This window comes from Vigna angularis, chromosome 2 (genome assembly GCF_016808095.1).
Source record: "Vigna angularis cultivar LongXiaoDou No.4 chromosome 2, ASM1680809v1, whole genome shotgun sequence".
Taxonomy (NCBI): Eukaryota; Viridiplantae; Streptophyta; class Magnoliopsida; order Fabales; family Fabaceae; genus Vigna; species Vigna angularis.
Window position 1 is genome coordinate 8,838,512 of NC_068971.1, and position 16,800 is coordinate 8,855,311.

The following is a 16,800-nucleotide window of genomic DNA, read 5'->3' on the forward strand; positions in this document are numbered from 1 at the left end:
AATTCCAACAATAAAAATATTTAATAATTACATTGATTTTTAAATTACAAAATTGTTAATGTAAATAAAATATTACAGCAATATAAGTTCTTATAACACTTAAAGATAAAAGTAGGGGATGATCAGAGAATTCCTTTTTATTTTTCCATATAGACATTTGTTCCTAATAGATATGCAATGAAAAAAATTAACACTGTAAATTTATATAAGTCCACCCATAATATTTTTTGGGATTATGTTTAGTTATCTTTTAAAAACTTTTAAGAGTTTCACTAATTAAATGTTAAATTACAACAATTAAATTAATCACTCCTCACTTATTTTTATTTTACAATTTTTTTTTTACTTTCGTTGAGACTAACTCATCAAGTATTATTTAGTGTCACTCCTTCAATCACCGATTGAATTGAAGAATTTTACTACAAGAAGATTGATAGACGATTTTTATTTATTTACTGGAGAATTAATTCAATGAATAAAGAATATAAAGTATTGCAAGCATTATATATATATATATATATATATATATTAACTCTTTTATGGTGTGATGAACTAATTTAGTTAAAATATGAATTATAATCATGTTAAATAAGTATAACGCTTCCATATGAAATCTAGATATATGATATTATTTTTGATAATATATGATATACAATTTATATAAAAATAAATAATTGAGGATTGATTTGTTGTTTTTTAGGCTTAGCTTGTGCACGGATTGGTCCCAAAGGGAGCCAGAATTTTGGAAGCATGCATTGGATTTCTCTATCTTCCCTCTTCTCAATTTCCATCGTTTCCCTCTCTTTGCCATTCATTTTTCACCAACTTGTTTCTCTCTCTAAGATCCCTTCCTTACCATTCTTTCCTTCTACCCTTATACCTGACCCCTTCAAGGTACACTCTATATCCACCATTCCACCCTTTCAATCATTTTTTTTTCATTTGATGTTATTTTTAGCAAAATTTATACGCAAGTTTGAATTTCGGGGTGATCTGGATTGGAAACACAGAAAGGAACCATAAGGGTATGAGATTCGATTGGGTGGATTTTGGTTTTGGAAACTGAGGTGGTTTTACTGATTTCTGAAGTATGCTTTTGTTGGGTGCTTCCTAATCAATCAGTGAATACTAATAAGTCTTTTAGAAAATAGTGTTGGCTTCTGATGAATGGTATGGATTATGGTTTTTCTTGTTTCCTCTAATTTGTTCTGTGATGGGTAAAATATAATTCTTTTTAAGAAAAATGGGATTTGTGACACTTTCCTTTTTATGTATATATATATCAAACGTTTTGATGTCAAATGCATGATGGTTAATTGTTATTATGGATCATGTACGATTACAAGTTTCATAGTCCAGGCAGCACCAAACTTTTTAAAATCCTATTCATGGTTTTTTTGCAGTATACCTAAATACCTTTTAATCTCGATAAGGTGGTGGGGATATGTTTTCTGTGAAATTATAACTTTATTTTTTGAGAAGTTTTGTCTTTAATGGGTGGTACTAATGTTACTTGTAAATTTGTAATATTATATGCACTAATGTGTATTGTTATCCATATGTCTCAGCTAATGTTCGATTTATTTTTCTTTCTTATTTGTGGTACTGTGTATAATAAGTGTCGGATAATATATTTTTTTACCATTTTGCAGTTTAACTGATCATTTAGTTATCCTCTAAAGCTGTATGTTGCTGGTGATTTTTCTCTGCATTTGAGTTCTGAAACATGATGAGTTTTGTGAGTTGAACCTAACCAAGAAACATATGGATAAGAAAGAGCATATTGCAATTTTTACTACTGCTAGCCTTCCGTGGTTGACAGGAACAGCTGTGAACCCACTGTTTCGCGCTGTATATCTTTGGAAAAGTGAGGAAAGAGATGTTACCTTGGTGATCCCTTGGTTAACTTTGAAAGATCAAGGACTAGTATATCCCAACAATATCACATTTGCTTCACCCAAAGAACATGAGGAGTATATCTGTCAATGGCTGGAGGAAAGAGTTGGATTTAGTCCTGGTTTCAGCATACGGTTTTATCCAGGAAAGGTGATAATTTCTTTTTATGTAAAACTATTTGTTAATAGACTTGAACATCTATCAGCTTTTACTTTTAACAAGTAGTGATAATTTGTTCTATATTTCTAATGTAGTTTTCAATAGATAAAAGGAGCATTCTTGCTGTTGGAGATATTTCAGAAATTATCCCTGATGAAGTGGCAGATATTGCTGTGCTAGAGGAGCCTGAACACTTAACATGGTTTCACCATGGGAAAAGATGGAAGACTAAATTCAGGCTAGTGATAGGGATAATTCACACAAATTATTTGGAATACGTGAGGAGAGAGAATAATGGAACCTTGCAAGCCTTTTTGCTGAAACATTTAAACAATTGGGTTGTTGGTATATATTGTCACAAGGCAAGTTATTATACCCTTATAAAAAAATAGTATGTGTATTCAATGTTACCTTGTCATTCTGGCTTTTTCAATAAGTAAAGCTAGAAATTGGAAATTGTGTTAGTTTTCAATTTTTAGCTGCAAAGATAAATTGAGTGTTCCTCTTGTCATCAGCATTGGTAGCTAAGTTGATACTGTTCAATGCACGTTTCTGGTGGATATGATATTCAAACGAATATATATTGTCCACCTAATATATAAGTGTGTTGTTATGTGTGTGTATTGAAAGAATGTAAGTATCCGTAATTTCCCATATTTGCATGAATTTGAGGTACTGAACAAAATTTGAACATTTGTTGGAGTCAAACACTATTTTTAATTTGGTTTGTTTTTCTCATAAATTGACTTGACTTTATGTGATACAATGTGGAGTCCATTTTGCTTTCTTAACTGGTGATTGTTTTAACTCTGAATGAATAGATCAGTTCTGTTTGATAGGCATGCACATGTGCGTGCTGTACTTAGGTAAAGAAAATGTTTTGATGATGTTTCATAGTGTATTATTCTTGTCTGGATTAAAATCAAACAAAAGCCATCCTCAAAGTAGCAACTTAATGCTTAACTTAGGTAAGTGAATATCATCCTATGAGAGATGAGAATGAGACTCTTTTTTTTTTTTTTTTATGAATTTTCATGAAAATAATATTAATGTTCATCATAAGCTTGCAAGTTTTGCATGCTTGTTCTCTTAGATCTGATTAGCTGAATAATTGCAGGTTATTAGATTATCTGCTGCCACTCAGGAATACACCGAGTCCATCATCTGTAATGTTCATGGTGTTAATCCGAGATTTCTTGAGATTGGTGAAAAAAAGAGGGAGCAACAACAGGAGGGGGTCAAGGCCTTTACCAAAGGTGCTTACTTTATTGGGAAGATGATATGGAGCAAAGGATATAGAGAATTGCTCCGCATTCTTCAAGATCATCAGCAAGAGTTATCTGAACTTGAGATTGATTTATTTGGCAGTGGAGAGGACTCAGAAGAAGTTCAGAAAGCTGCAGAAAAGTTGCAAATGGCAGTTAGAATTTACCCAGGTTGTGATCATGCAGATCCTCTCTTTCATGAGTAAGTTCCCTACTGATCTGCATACATAATCACGTTTGACTTTCATTTTGTTTAAATATGTTAAATGTTTTACTTATTTGTAAGAAAACAGTGGTGCTTAATTTGGAAAGGAAAGAAGTAAACAGAAATCCGCACTTTAATATTCAATTGGAATTAATTGATCAAATACTGAAACCATAACATTAAGTAAGTCACTTTAGGTTAAAAGACAGGAATCTCTCATTCAGATTTTCATACAGGGTAGTTTTCTGATCCTTATGAGCTCCTCCAAACCCTTTAGTCTTTTTATACAGGATTTGATGATAATCTCCTTCCAAAAAGAGAAATATGTTGAAATATAACAAGAAATATTGCACATTGTGAACATTAGTTTGCAAGTAAGAAAATCATTCTGTTATTTGTTAGCAACAGCCAATTTTGCCTGTCTTATCATACTTGTTTGTTCTCTTAGATATCAGTTTGTCACTTCTTCAGCTTTGCCCATATTAAGATTTATATAGTTTGAGCATTGCATAGATGTAACTATAAGCTGATAATATCTTAGTTTATGATATTTTGTCACCAATTTTGAGTATAAAAGTCAGGTTTCTTCTTTTTCTCCATTTGTTTTAAAATATTTTGTATAGTCTTTCTAATTATCCTATCTGAAATGAAATTCCTATTTAGAAAGTACTAAGGGAAACTTATGTATGCTAACACTCCACTTCATTTCCTGCATGCCAGTTACAAATTGTTTCTTAATCCAAGCACAACAGATGTGGTTTGCACAACAACAGCAGAGGCTTTAGCCATGGGCAAAATTGTTGTGTGCGCCAATCATCCCTCTAACGAGTTTTTCAAGCGTTTTTCAAATTGTTGGACATACGATAACAGTGATGAATTTGTTAAACTTACACTCAAGGCACTGGCTGAAGAGCCTGCACAGCCTACTAATGCCGAGAGACGTGAACTGTCTTGGGAGGCTGCGACAAATCGGTTTCTTAAGGCTGTTGGCATGGACAAACAATTAGATAAAAGGTTGTCAAGAAATTCTTCAGTCTTTATGGCTGCCTCATTAAATTTGCAGCAGACAGTCGATGAGGCATCAGCATATGTGCATCATGTAGCTTCTGGGTTTGAGGTATCAAGAAGATTCTTTGGTGCTATTCCACATACCTTGCAGCCAGATGAAGAGCTACGCAAGGAACTTGGGTTGACTAATGCTACCACAAAATAAGAAAAAATGATGTTGTAATGCTGTAGAGATTGTTTGTATGTTTTGTCCCTAAAATGTTTGTTGCAAAATAGTCTCTTCCTAGCCATGGTGGAAAATGTTCGGTCTTTGGAACATATATATCTAGAGAAAGGCATCCCTGTAAGTGTAGCATTAGACATGTGTCCATTTATATTACACAGCTTCTATTAATCTAAGTGATATCAATTTATAAATTATTATGAATAAACAGAGGAATATTTTTATCTTTTCTTAGTATTTGTTCTAAAAAATATAGATATTTTTTTATGTGATTTTCTCTATAAAAACTTAAATTTATAGAGGAAAAAGATAAAATGAATTTACATACAAGTTAAAAATAAAAGTTTTAATAAATTATATAAGAGATTTCTAAAAAGTAGTTCATACATATATTTTGTTTTTAATTTTATCTTTTTAATATTTTTATATTAAAATATTATATATATATATATATATATATATATATATATATATATATATATATATATATATATATATATATATATTAAGTGATAGATACGTATATGCACATATTTGTGTCTAATAACTCTATGATGACAATAAATAAATAAATAATGTTAATAAGTATTACTAAAATTATAAAAAAATGTATATTTAAAAAACATCATAAACACTATTTTCTAATTTTAGTAATATTATAATTATATAATAGAAATATCCTCAATTTTTTTATCAAATTATTAAAAAAGTTTAAAAAATACTATTTAAATATTTTTTATTTAAAAATTTATGGCTATAATTATATAATGAGATTACTTTTAATTTTTATTGAAAATATTTTTATCTAATAGAAATTAAAAATTTAGCTAATAAATATAAAAATACAAACAATAAATGAAGTAAAAAAATATAATTAGAAATTCAATCTATTTAATATAATTATATGATGAAATTACTTTTAGTTTTTATTAAAAATATTTTTATCTAATAAAAATTGAAAATTTAGTTAATAAATATAAAATACAAACAAAAAATAAAAAAAAAAGTAATATATATATATATATATATATATATATATATATATATATATATATATATATATATTTATTTTGTTGTTATCTCACCGAATGAAGAACACAACCACTTAACATTATTCGTCCACCGAATGAGTTCAAAATAATAATGTATTATATATAGAGAGATAATAATGTATTATATAGAGAGAGATAGAGATAGATAGATAGGTTAATAAAAATATAGTAAATAGTCAAATTATCTTAGTCAGATATGAACAAGTGTATCATAAGTATTTTTAAATCAATTTTAACCTTCTTTTAACTCAAATGAAAAATGAAAATTAAATTCCAATAAAATTTTTGTTTTAATTTTTAAATAAAAATTTATAATATATTATGAAACATTTTTAAATATTATGTTAATCTAAATATTATTTTCTATTTAAAATATATTCATAAACAATGCTTTCTGAACAATAATAAAATAATAATTATTAATACTTACACTTGAATGAGAGAGAAGTACTTCAAAAAAAAAAAGGTAACAACATTATTAACAATTTAAAGTGATATTTTTTAGTTTTATAATTTTTTATAATGCATATACAAAGATTTAGTGAATTTTTTTGAATATGGTAAAATCATCCATTTCCATTGCCTGTGTAACACAGAGTAAAAAATAATAATAACTACATCCAAAATTACATAAAATATAAAATTGAGATTGAAATGCTTAAACTTCTGACATGCATGAGAGGTACACAAATGAATAATAAAAATTAATGTATTGAAAATATATAATTGATTTCTCACTTGTCATCAAAATCAGCTTAAAGGGGAAATAAATTAATTCAAGATGAAAAAAAATTATAGTAGTAAATATACTAACTCAAATAAACAATAAGATGTCATAAGATAATTTAATTCACATTTTACCTAATAAATGCATTTAATTTAAAAACTTTCATATTAAGTATATGATAGATTTATCAAATTGTATAATATCTAGTTTAGAAATGACTTATTTAAGAACTTGTGATTGTTTGGTTGTGTGAAGATATCTCACATGAAAATTTGATTAGAAATATGTTCAATTTAACCTTGATTTTGGACACTTCAACCGCTGTAAGAACGTCGTCGTTTTATTAAACCAGCAACCTCAGATCGGACCTAACATTGTTTAAACCAGCAACTGTTGTTTCCATAATTTGGTCTGGTTGTCACCTCAGAAACCCAGAAGCTATCAGCAAAACGACGAAACTACTTCCAACCCAGTTTCGAATTCATGCGCACAATCCCACCACCAAGTGCCGTTTGCAATTTGTGCAGTGTTTCATGCATTGAACACGTTATGGTCATTCCTCAGTATGGAATGTATGACACGTACTCAAAACCAGCTTTACTCATTACCCCACTGTTGTTTTTACTTTGTTTGGACCATTGCATGTATAAATTTCCTACCTTTGGTATTATTTTCCTGTGGATTCTGCTGCTTGAGGCGCTGCAGCATAAAGGGGTTCCAAACTTATGTTTAATTCCTCATTCAATAGCTTCATAGATCCTCTGAGGTAAGCGCGCTGATTAATTGTTTTACAGCACTATTTATTATTCCATCAACATATTCTTCTTGAATTTCAAGAGTCTTGCAGCATGATTGTGTAATGGTGGATTTGATTTCTTTTATTTCATTTTCACTAGTTTTTCTGCCAGTTTCATTCATTTCCAGCTGATCTTCTTTTTCTATTTAAATGGATTTTCTGTATTCAGTTTGATGTATCCGAATTCACAACAGAAATCAGTTTCGGTTGCCTTTGCTTGTGTTGGAAGAAAATATTTATAGTGAATTCAGTGCTCAAATCCATTTATCAATTTTTTTTATTCTTTGATATGTGGAATAGCCCCCTTTTCTCATTATAGTTTGATTTGGTTGTTTGCTCTTAAGGCGTAATGTACTTTAGATTAATTTAGGGTTATTACTGCGTTGTTTTCCCTACATTAGAGCTTTTTTTTTTTAGAAATTGATGAACTAAGTTGTCATTTTCTTCTTTCTCAGTCTCTAGGTGTTACCCAGAAGATTAGTCATTCATCTAAGATCCCACCTTGTCTGGTTAAAGTAACTAAAACCATTCTTAAAACTTTGCTAATAACCTTAGGTATGCAGGTTAGGCCGATTTTGCTTTTTACAAGAACAAATAATCTAATCTAGCAGGTGCTAGGTCCGAACACCAATTTTTTTTTATTGTTTGCCAGATTGATATTAGTATCCACGAGTATTACATGCCAAATATTACAATGTGCTATTTTTTTTATTAATCCCAGGAAAAATCTGAGGTAAAAATTTTGATGGACCAAGTGCTAACCTTTATTCTTCAGGAAGCATATGCATAATAGTATGCATTTATATAGTAGTACTAAGAACCACTAACAGAAGCTACACGTTTAAATTATAATCAACAAGTCACAAAAAAAAGATGTTTTAAAACCAAATATACTGAACTAGAATTGTTGCTAGTTTCATCGGATTCTCTGTGGCCGATATTGGATACATTATTAGAATACACACTTTTGTCTAGTTGTATGAGCTTTTATAATCTATTTTTTAATGGTTCATTTGCTTATTATTGGTCACAGAGGACGCCTCCCTATGGATAAGTAAACATAGGTGAATGCTATTTTTGTGCCAATTTGTTGAAATGTAAAGAGTTCCTTCATTTCTTTTCAATGAAAGACATTACTGAACCATCTTTGGAAGCCTTTACTTTTCTTCTTTAGGATAGGACTTGCATGTAGCAAATTATTATAGTTTAAAAAATAGCAACTTTGAATTTGTGGTTATTTTGTGACAGAAATTTGGACACAAGGGATGCATTTTGTTAAAGTGAGGAGCTGTTTTGCTTTACCAATCTGCCTCATCATCTTAGAATATGAGAGCTTTTACTTCTTTCTGTTTATTGTTTAGTAGTTTTCTATGTGCATTACTAAGAGCAAGCTTAACAATTAGCATGGTTGGTGCATGCCCTTGTATTTACTCTCTTTGTATGTAGTTTCTGACTTCGCAGTCTTGGCTAGAAATTATGAAATGTTAATAATTGTCATAGTTTGAGACTTTTTCACACTTTTTCCTGAATTTATACTTCCCGGGGAAAATGAGAAAATTAGAAACTGGAATTTTATATATGTTCTTTATGGGAAAAATAGGGTTTATAAATTTTTAGTTGTACGAATATATTATTAACCCATCAATCTCTTCTTAATAGTTAACCACTTGTCTAACTGATTATTCCTAATATAAACTTGTTTCCAGATCCAGTGAATCTAACTTAATAACAATAAAGTAAAATTTCAAAAACAAATTGTTACTATTCACTTATATTTTTTCCTTATTTTTTTTGTCAACCTTTTCTTATTAGGTTTTACAATGGTTTTAATTAGTGAGTGAACCCGGCTCACTATTTATTTGAACTGGGTTGGTGTAGAAAATTTAGTTCTTTTAAACATGGGTCAAACTCAATCCAACATACTTAACCTATGAGTTAAATAGGTTTAAGTCAGGTTAGAAGTGGGTTAACCGATAACTCTGCACTAATAATTCTTTATTATTTTTTTTATCATTTTTTTCATAACCTTTTTGTTATAATTATTTATTAGTTCTAATTATGTTGGTTGAAAATTTGATATTTTTGAAGACTACAATCTTGTTCAATATTGTTTGAATAGTTTAGATGTTTAATTCCAATTACAGATGTTATTTTAATTTGTAATTACCATTATTATAATAAAGTTCATGGAATAGATGGACACTTTTATTGTATTACTGCAAATAGAGGAGGATAGTCAATCTGCTTTTTTTTACTACAATAAATATAAGAAAATAAATTAGAAGATAAAACATTCTTAACTGAGTAAATCCATCTAATCCAACTAAGAGAAGACCTATATTGTATAGGCCTTTAAAAACAACTATTAGGATTATTTGTAAATATAGTTTGTGTTTGTTGTGATTGTAAAGCATTATTTTGTGAAAATAAACAAAACCTATTCTTCTTTTTTCGTCTCAACTTAATTTAACCAAAATATATTTCTCATTTACTCTAATTATGTCCTCCATTTATAACACTTTAACATAGTCCCTTACTGTGTAAAATATATGAATGCATTTATAGTTTTATCTCATTAGAAATCAACTCAGCAAGTGACGGGCTAGATATAGGTTGTTGATTAGTCACTATTTGGTATTAGCAATTCATTTTGTTTCATCTTGTTGGAAAATGATCAATAGAATCAGCAACTGTGTCACATGCCAAATAAAGCATGCGGCACTATTATTATTTTTTGTTTTAATCACTTGACAAACTGTCATATCATGAGATGACTCATGAAAGATATCCTTTTTCATGGAGGAAGTGCTCCCAAATTCAGTACAAAGTATGGTGGCATGCTTTTCTTTCAAAATTTGTCATAATTTCTTACAGAAATGATATGTATACAGATTAAACCAGATTAACAGAAATGGAATAAAATGCTTGTTTAATAGAATCATCCACAGCATATACTACGTAACCGTATAAGGTAGAAAATGAAGGCTTTGAGACATATAAACAGTTGCTGGGAATAAGCTAATTGCATCTTTAAATGGTTGTAGTTGCTTGTTAAAGGTCTTAAATGAATCTCCTTCACATAAATAAGTGAAAACAGGCTACTAATTTTGTTACCAATTTGTATGCGTTTCTATTTATCAAGTTCTTTGACTTCTTTATGGAAGAATAAGACTTTGATGATTTGATCTGTGAGGATAGCTAGTGCATGCACTAAGGTTTTTTATATTTCTACAAAATTGAAAGAATGCAATTTGTGCTTGTAGTGTTACACGATTATGGATTTGGAGGATAGATTAAGTTCAACAGATCCACAAGGTTTGGCTGACAAAGCAACTGCAGAACCTGAAGTTGTTTCAAAAAAGGTAAGTTTTTATTTTTTGTTGCGTTTTATTTTCTTTGTTTTTTTCTTTATCACTAACATAAAAATAAAAAAGAATAGTTTATTTCCTAAGGCTCTACGAGCCAACCTATCTTTTATAGTAATGGCTTTTCAAGTTGTCTGACTTTGAATGCTTTAGACAAATCAAGCGTTGTCTAGTCTGGCTTCGCCTTTGTTTCATTTTATTTTCAGCAGTGATGTTTTTAGGTGAAAGGTAATTAAGGTATAAATCTGTCATGTGTTATTTGTCTCTGTCCTCAAATGGCTCAAGGAGTTAGATTTTGCTTCAAAGAAGAGATTATGAGAATTTATAGTTTCTTTGAGTAAATGATATACATATATATATATATATATATATATATATATATATATATATATATGTATGTATGTATGTATATATTAATTATTCTTAGAAGTACTTTTGATTAAGGAGCATACCTATCATGCCACATCTTCATACTAAATTAACCCTGCCATAAATTCATTTTAGAAGATACAAAACGGAAAGATAGTTGGAGGTTTTGTTAAGCTATGATGTGTGTAGTAGTTTGTGAACTGTTTCTAGAAAAATGCTAGGATTTTCTATTGGAAGGGTTAACGCTGTTGCGATGTAAAGTGGGATTGGTCTTTGTTTCTGGCTACCTTGTAATTCCCATTTGACGTGTTTTATAAGTTTTTTATATTGATATTATTTTCCCAAATTTAGTAAATCATACAGCAATGGCAAAACCTTTCGGTATACGATGGAGTCGGCTGTAGGATCATATGATACCATAAATTTCTGTCATGTATGAAGTGTACTATTAAACTATTTACCTCAAAAGTTCTAAATTCTAATGATTTGACTATAGTTTTTCTATGATTCCCTCTACCTCCAATTTATTGACTTTCATCCCTTTAACCACCCTCTTTGTGTTTCCATGGCTATTCTCCATACATGCTCAAAACCAATTATCCCTCTCAACTTTCAACAGTTTGGTTTCGTTAGTTTAAGGATTATTTTGGAGTGAGGGTAAACTTCAGGAACTAAATTGTCTTGGATCTTGTTATTTACATCATTCTTTGTCTTGTCATTTTGTACAGTGGACCCAAGGTACTTATAACATTCAACTTGTCGCAGTGTTTTCACCAGTTTTTACCTACGTTAGAATTGCTATATTTCTTCCTAAACTTGCATTCGATTTATTTTATCTTATACTTCTACTTACGTGGAATGTGTTTCCAAGGCTTGTCTTTGAATTTGTAACATCCATTTTGTTTCTTCTCTTGATTCTACAACTAAGATTATCTCATCTACAAAAGTATGCACCATAATACCTTTCCTTGGATTTGTCCACTAAGCATATCTAGAACCAAGACATTGACTCAAAGAAGGGACTTAATACAAGAAAACTTCTCCACACCACCGCCACCCTGGTCTTCTCTTTTCTATCTATCGTTTGCTTTACCAGTTCAGTTGTTTTCATGCTAGCAACAATGTTGACGATGATATCTTTATTGCATAATGCTTCATCTACTTGCAACAGTAATAAAACATGTCTAAAAATTTACAGAAGGGAGAAGAAAAAAATGAAATACGGAGAGAAAAAATGAGTGATGTTTTCAGAAGAAATTATGAAAGAGAGGAATAGATTAAGAGTAGGAAAAAAGAGAGTAGGAATATAAGAAATTATATTCAGATTTTGAAAATTAAAAGGAGACACAAAAGCATATGTGATGGTACTTTTCTGCTCTGTAAATTAGAATCAGCTTTTCCAACTTTAATATAAAATATATTTAAATTTTAAAGTTAGAGTTATCAATGATTCAACCAACTCTAAGAATAATATATAATTAATTTTTAAATTTTAGTTAATGTCAGCTAGACCAACTTTAACAATAAAATGAATTTAATTTTCACAATTAGTGAGTTAGTGTGATACTCTAAAAAAATATTACACTTGTTTCTTATAAATTATAGTCACAATTTAGAGTAGGTATAGGTCACTTTAACAAAAATATATTTCACCCATTCTCTATCAAAGTTCTATATATAGAGACGACTCTAAATATTTGGAAACTTAATAAAATGTATTCTTGTAGTAGAAGGTAACATAGTTGCATACTGATAATTAATAATGAGGGTTAGAATTTGATTGAATAAACTCAAAATAATAATCTAGTAAATCTTATGTTAGAAGTGAACTTTAAGACATTTTACATGGAGTATGGTGAGGTTTGCACCCCACTTATATATTATAATTTGACCTTATTCTAGTCGATGTGGGACTTCCAACACACCTCCTTCACGCTGAGGTATAGACATCTTGAGCGTGATAGTAAAAATGGGTGATCCGATAGTGGCCCAACAACGGGTGGAATAGAAATGCCCAAGAAATAAGAAATATGACTAGGATAAGCTCTAACCATGGCTCTAATACCATGTTAGAAGTGGACTTTAAACCTAACTCAATCCCACAAAACCGGCTTGTAAGGTGAGGTTTGCACCTCACTTGTATATTATAATTTGGCCTTATCTCTAGTCGATGTGTAAAACAGATATTCGAGAACCACTATGAATATCCACTTATATGACTTTAGTACTCTTATCTTAGATACTGATCATACTTGATATGAGTTCTAGTTTGTTTCATTCTTGTTCATACATATTTATGTGCAGAAAGAACTACCATTACGTTTGTTTTTTGGGAATGGTCCAAGAGTCCACAAGAAATTATGCATAGCATGGGGTGTGGCTGACAGACGCTGTGGACAATGTGGTAAAGTTGGACAGCTAGTCTGCTTTTCCCCAAACTTCCGAAAATGGGTATGTAAAACTTTCATGTGTTGTTCTATAATCCAACTAAATTACCATGAACAAAATTATTCGCAAAAGTATTATTTTTGACAATTTGTTGAGCTCGTTTTCGTTTTCCAGAATGATGACATTTTCATATGCATTTATGATTTTAGGCTTTAAGGAGAGTAACCGTTGAAGAGCTCAATCAAACTTGCAATAGATGTAATGAACGTGGACACCTCGATCCGGATTGTGATCTCTCTTTTACAACTCAAAAATCGGTACTAGAATAATGAATTACATACATAGATTCTGTTTATGATTAAATAACATAACACAGAAAAGCATACATGAATAGTAAACTCATTAGTAAACAAGAGTAGTTGAAATGAATGCAGAAGATGAGAACTTTTGGAAAGGGAGAAAGTTGAGTCTTTCTTATTTCTCCATTTGACAGAAGATAAGAAACTAATAAATAGAGCATGATGCTTAATGGGGCACATGGAAATATGATAGAATGATGAGAATTGAAATGCATTTTAGAGTAAGATGAACTTAGAAGGAAATTTACATGTGAGATTGTTGGAGAGCATGGTTTGTTAATTCTAGATAGTTAATCCAACTTGTTATTCTAAATTTTGTAGGCTGAAATTCCTGTTCCCAAAAAGAGGTCAGTGCATTGTGGATTGTGTGGTAAAGTTGGACATAACCGAAGGACATGTTTGCAAGCAGGACGTGATTGAATGTTTATGGCTACAATATGTTATTAAGAATATCAGTACCTTTTTATCTTTTCATTTCTCAACATTCTCTTTTAAACTTTTTCATCTTAAACGAACTGATTATAAATACAGATTTGGTTCTTCCTAATTTTTCTCCATTCGGGCATGGCTTATTTGTATGCATAAGCTCTGTTGCAAATGCTGATCATGACTTCATGTTGGAAAAAGTTATTTTAAGCATCATGAACTAAATCACAGTGTGGCTTTGATGGAGAATGACTTTTTGAGAAGCTAAATATATGAACATAAGGGCTTTTACTTCCTGCACCCTTCAATTTGTTAGCATACCTTCACAAATTTCCAAATAGAATTTTTGGAATCAGGTTTTCGGAATAGAAATTTTGGAATCAGATTTTCAGAAAACATTACATTCCCAAGAAGGTTTTCGTGAATAGGATTTCTAGAACAAACTTTTCAAAATGTATATATTGTCTTTGGAAACTAGTTTTCTATAATATTCTTAAATGAAATATATTTCAGAATTTTTTTTTTCGAAATACATAAAATATATTTTGAAAAGAGCTTTTATGAAATACTCAAAATATGTTTCTGAAAGAGCTTTTCAGAACAAATTATTTTTTTTTATTTTTTCATTTTTCTCTGCAGCGTTTTTCCTAGCTTCTTTTTCTGCAGTGACGGTAATGATAGAAGCAGCAACAATGATGTGGTGGAGGATGTTTGAATCTTTTTCTATCATTATAGGGGGTGCAGGAAGCAATATCTATCCCTAAACTAGTATTCTCTCTAACAATTCATATCCAACCATTACTTTCTACACTCCATCATTTTCTTCCTGCACTCCATCATTTCTGAAATTTATTTTAAACATAAAAAACAATTTCAAATTTTTTTTTCTGGAAGTCAAACATCCCCAGGTCTCATGTGAGTAGCTGAAACCCTAAATTTAACAAAGCAGTAATAAAAAAAAATTGCAGTCGATCAGAAGAATATGTATTAAGCCTATTCAATCAATGTAACAATCACATTGGGAGTACATTCAGAAATCATATTAATTATAAAAATTAAAAAAAATTCAGAATCATTGATTTAAACTTGAAATTGAAAAATAAAAAATTCAAATTAATTCACGGATTTTAAAATGTGTATCCATTCAATCAAAAGAAAAAATATGTAATAGTTAGCACTTAGGTCCTAAATCACAAAATCGGCTCTTGCACAGGAAATATAATACCAAACATGAAACATTTTTTATGAATTTAGAGCATTGATTTAACCATTTATTGAAGACATGCGCAAATTTACGAAAGGTTAATAAATACTTTTACAAAAAAAAAATTAAAAATCATACAGACTGCAACTTTGTATTTATTATGGTTATGAATCTTGTTTCTTTTAAGGGTTCTGTCCTTTTTATATGGATCGTGAAGGGTTATTATTTATTCATTATTATTTAGACCAACTTCTTGGTGCTATTCAAAATCAAGAAACCAATTTTTTTAACATGCAACAAGAATGTTTATCATCCAAATAATAACATCATCATCGTTACGCCAACATATACATGTTCTGAATTTCCATAGTATGAGATTACGGTCTGACTATATTTATTGCAACAAGGACAAATATATGTTCCAAATCCAAATCAAACGTTATTTGAATTTCTGCTTGTCATTTTGACAACACAAGACAATTTATAAATCATTGCTTGACCCTAAAAGAAACCTATATTTCGAAGCAAAAACATGTACCTGATCAAGAGACCTCGATATATACAAAGTAAAATCTTCACATTCAAGCATCAAACACTCAAAAGAAGAACAAATAGCAGAAACAGAGAAGTTGATAGATAGAATGAAGAGGTTTTTCTCAAACGCATCCTTCATTTTATTAGCTACTCTCATCTTAGCAAGTTGTATTGAGTCTGAGGCTCAAAAGTGTCGGCCAAGTGGGAGAATCAGAGGAAGGAAAGCACCTCCAGGACAATGCAACCAAGAGAATGATTCAGACTGCTGCATAGAAGGCAAACTTTACACGACATATGAATGTTCACCACCTATGTCCAGCCACACCAAGGCCTACCTCACTCTCAACAGTTTTCAGAAGGGTGGAGATGGTGGTGGCCCTTCAGAATGTGACAACCAATACCATTCTGATGACACACCTGTGGTCGCACTGTCTACAGGCTGGTTCAACCACAGAAGCAGGTGTCTCCACAACATCACCATCAGTGCGAATGGAAAAAGTGTGGTGGCCATGGTGGTTGATGAGTGTGACTCAACTGAGGGATGTGATGCAGACCATGATTATCAACCTCCATGTCCCAACAACATTGTTGATGCTTCTAAGGCTGTCTGGAAAGCATTGGGAGTGCCCCAAAATCAATGGGGTGGCCTTGACATTACATGGTCGGATGCTTGATATTATAAGTGTAATGTTTAAGTAAATGTTTCTGTATTGGATAAGATCTTTAGTTTTTATTGTGTGTGTATCACGTATCATGTACATGCTGTGAGATGTGAGTGTGAGGTTATCATCCTATTGTATTGTATTATATTGAAGGTGTTGTGT

General features: G+C 30.5%; 3 protein-coding genes across 3 annotated transcripts; all 3 read left to right on the top strand.

Moving 5' to 3' along the window:
- Positions 1–699: 699 nt before the first annotated feature.
- Positions 700–4,983, top strand: LOC108329638 (digalactosyldiacylglycerol synthase 2, chloroplastic). The gene is made up of 5 exons (XM_017563950.2): positions 700–894; positions 1,653–2,046; positions 2,151–2,417; positions 3,173–3,522; positions 4,246–4,983. Exons 2-5 carry the CDS (start codon positions 1,765–1,767, stop codon positions 4,736–4,738), a joined length of 1,392 nt encoding a protein of 463 aa, XP_017419439.1. The 5' UTR covers positions 700–894; positions 1,653–1,764; the 3' UTR covers positions 4,739–4,983.
- A 1,928-nt stretch (positions 4,984–6,911) lies between these two features.
- Positions 6,912–14,454, top strand: LOC108328058 (uncharacterized). The gene is made up of 5 exons (XM_017561841.2): positions 6,912–7,301; positions 10,595–10,693; positions 13,370–13,516; positions 13,663–13,770; positions 14,134–14,454. Exons 2-5 carry the CDS (start codon positions 10,607–10,609, stop codon positions 14,230–14,232), a joined length of 441 nt encoding a protein of 146 aa, XP_017417330.1. The 5' UTR covers positions 6,912–7,301; positions 10,595–10,606; the 3' UTR covers positions 14,233–14,454.
- A 1,629-nt stretch (positions 14,455–16,083) lies between these two features.
- On the top strand, positions 16,084–16,650 carry LOC108328759 (kiwellin-1). The gene has a single exon (XM_017562647.2). It carries the CDS (start codon positions 16,084–16,086, stop codon positions 16,648–16,650), a length of 567 nt encoding a protein of 188 aa, XP_017418136.1.
- Positions 16,651–16,800: the final 150 nt, after the last annotated feature.

Coding starts and splice junctions, on each gene's coding strand:
- LOC108329638 (XM_017563950.2), top strand. CDS start 1,765: ATGGATAAGAAAGAGCATATTGCAATTTTTACTACTGCTAGCCTTCCG. Junction 2,047..2,150: donor TACGGTTTTATCCAGGAAAG/GTGATAATTTCT, acceptor TTTCTAATGTAG/TTTTCAATAGATAAAAGGAG. Junction 3,523..4,245: donor GCAGATCCTCTCTTTCATGA/GTAAGTTCCCTA, acceptor CCTGCATGCCAG/TTACAAATTGTTTCTTAATC.
- LOC108328058 (XM_017561841.2), top strand. CDS start 10,607: ATGGATTTGGAGGATAGATTAAGTTCAACAGATCCACAAGGTTTGGCT. Junction 13,517..13,662: donor CCCCAAACTTCCGAAAATGG/GTATGTAAAACT, acceptor TTATGATTTTAG/GCTTTAAGGAGAGTAACCGT. Junction 13,771..14,133: donor CTTTTACAACTCAAAAATCG/GTACTAGAATAA, acceptor TAAATTTTGTAG/GCTGAAATTCCTGTTCCCAA.
- LOC108328759 (XM_017562647.2), top strand. CDS start 16,084: ATGAAGAGGTTTTTCTCAAACGCATCCTTCATTTTATTAGCTACTCTC.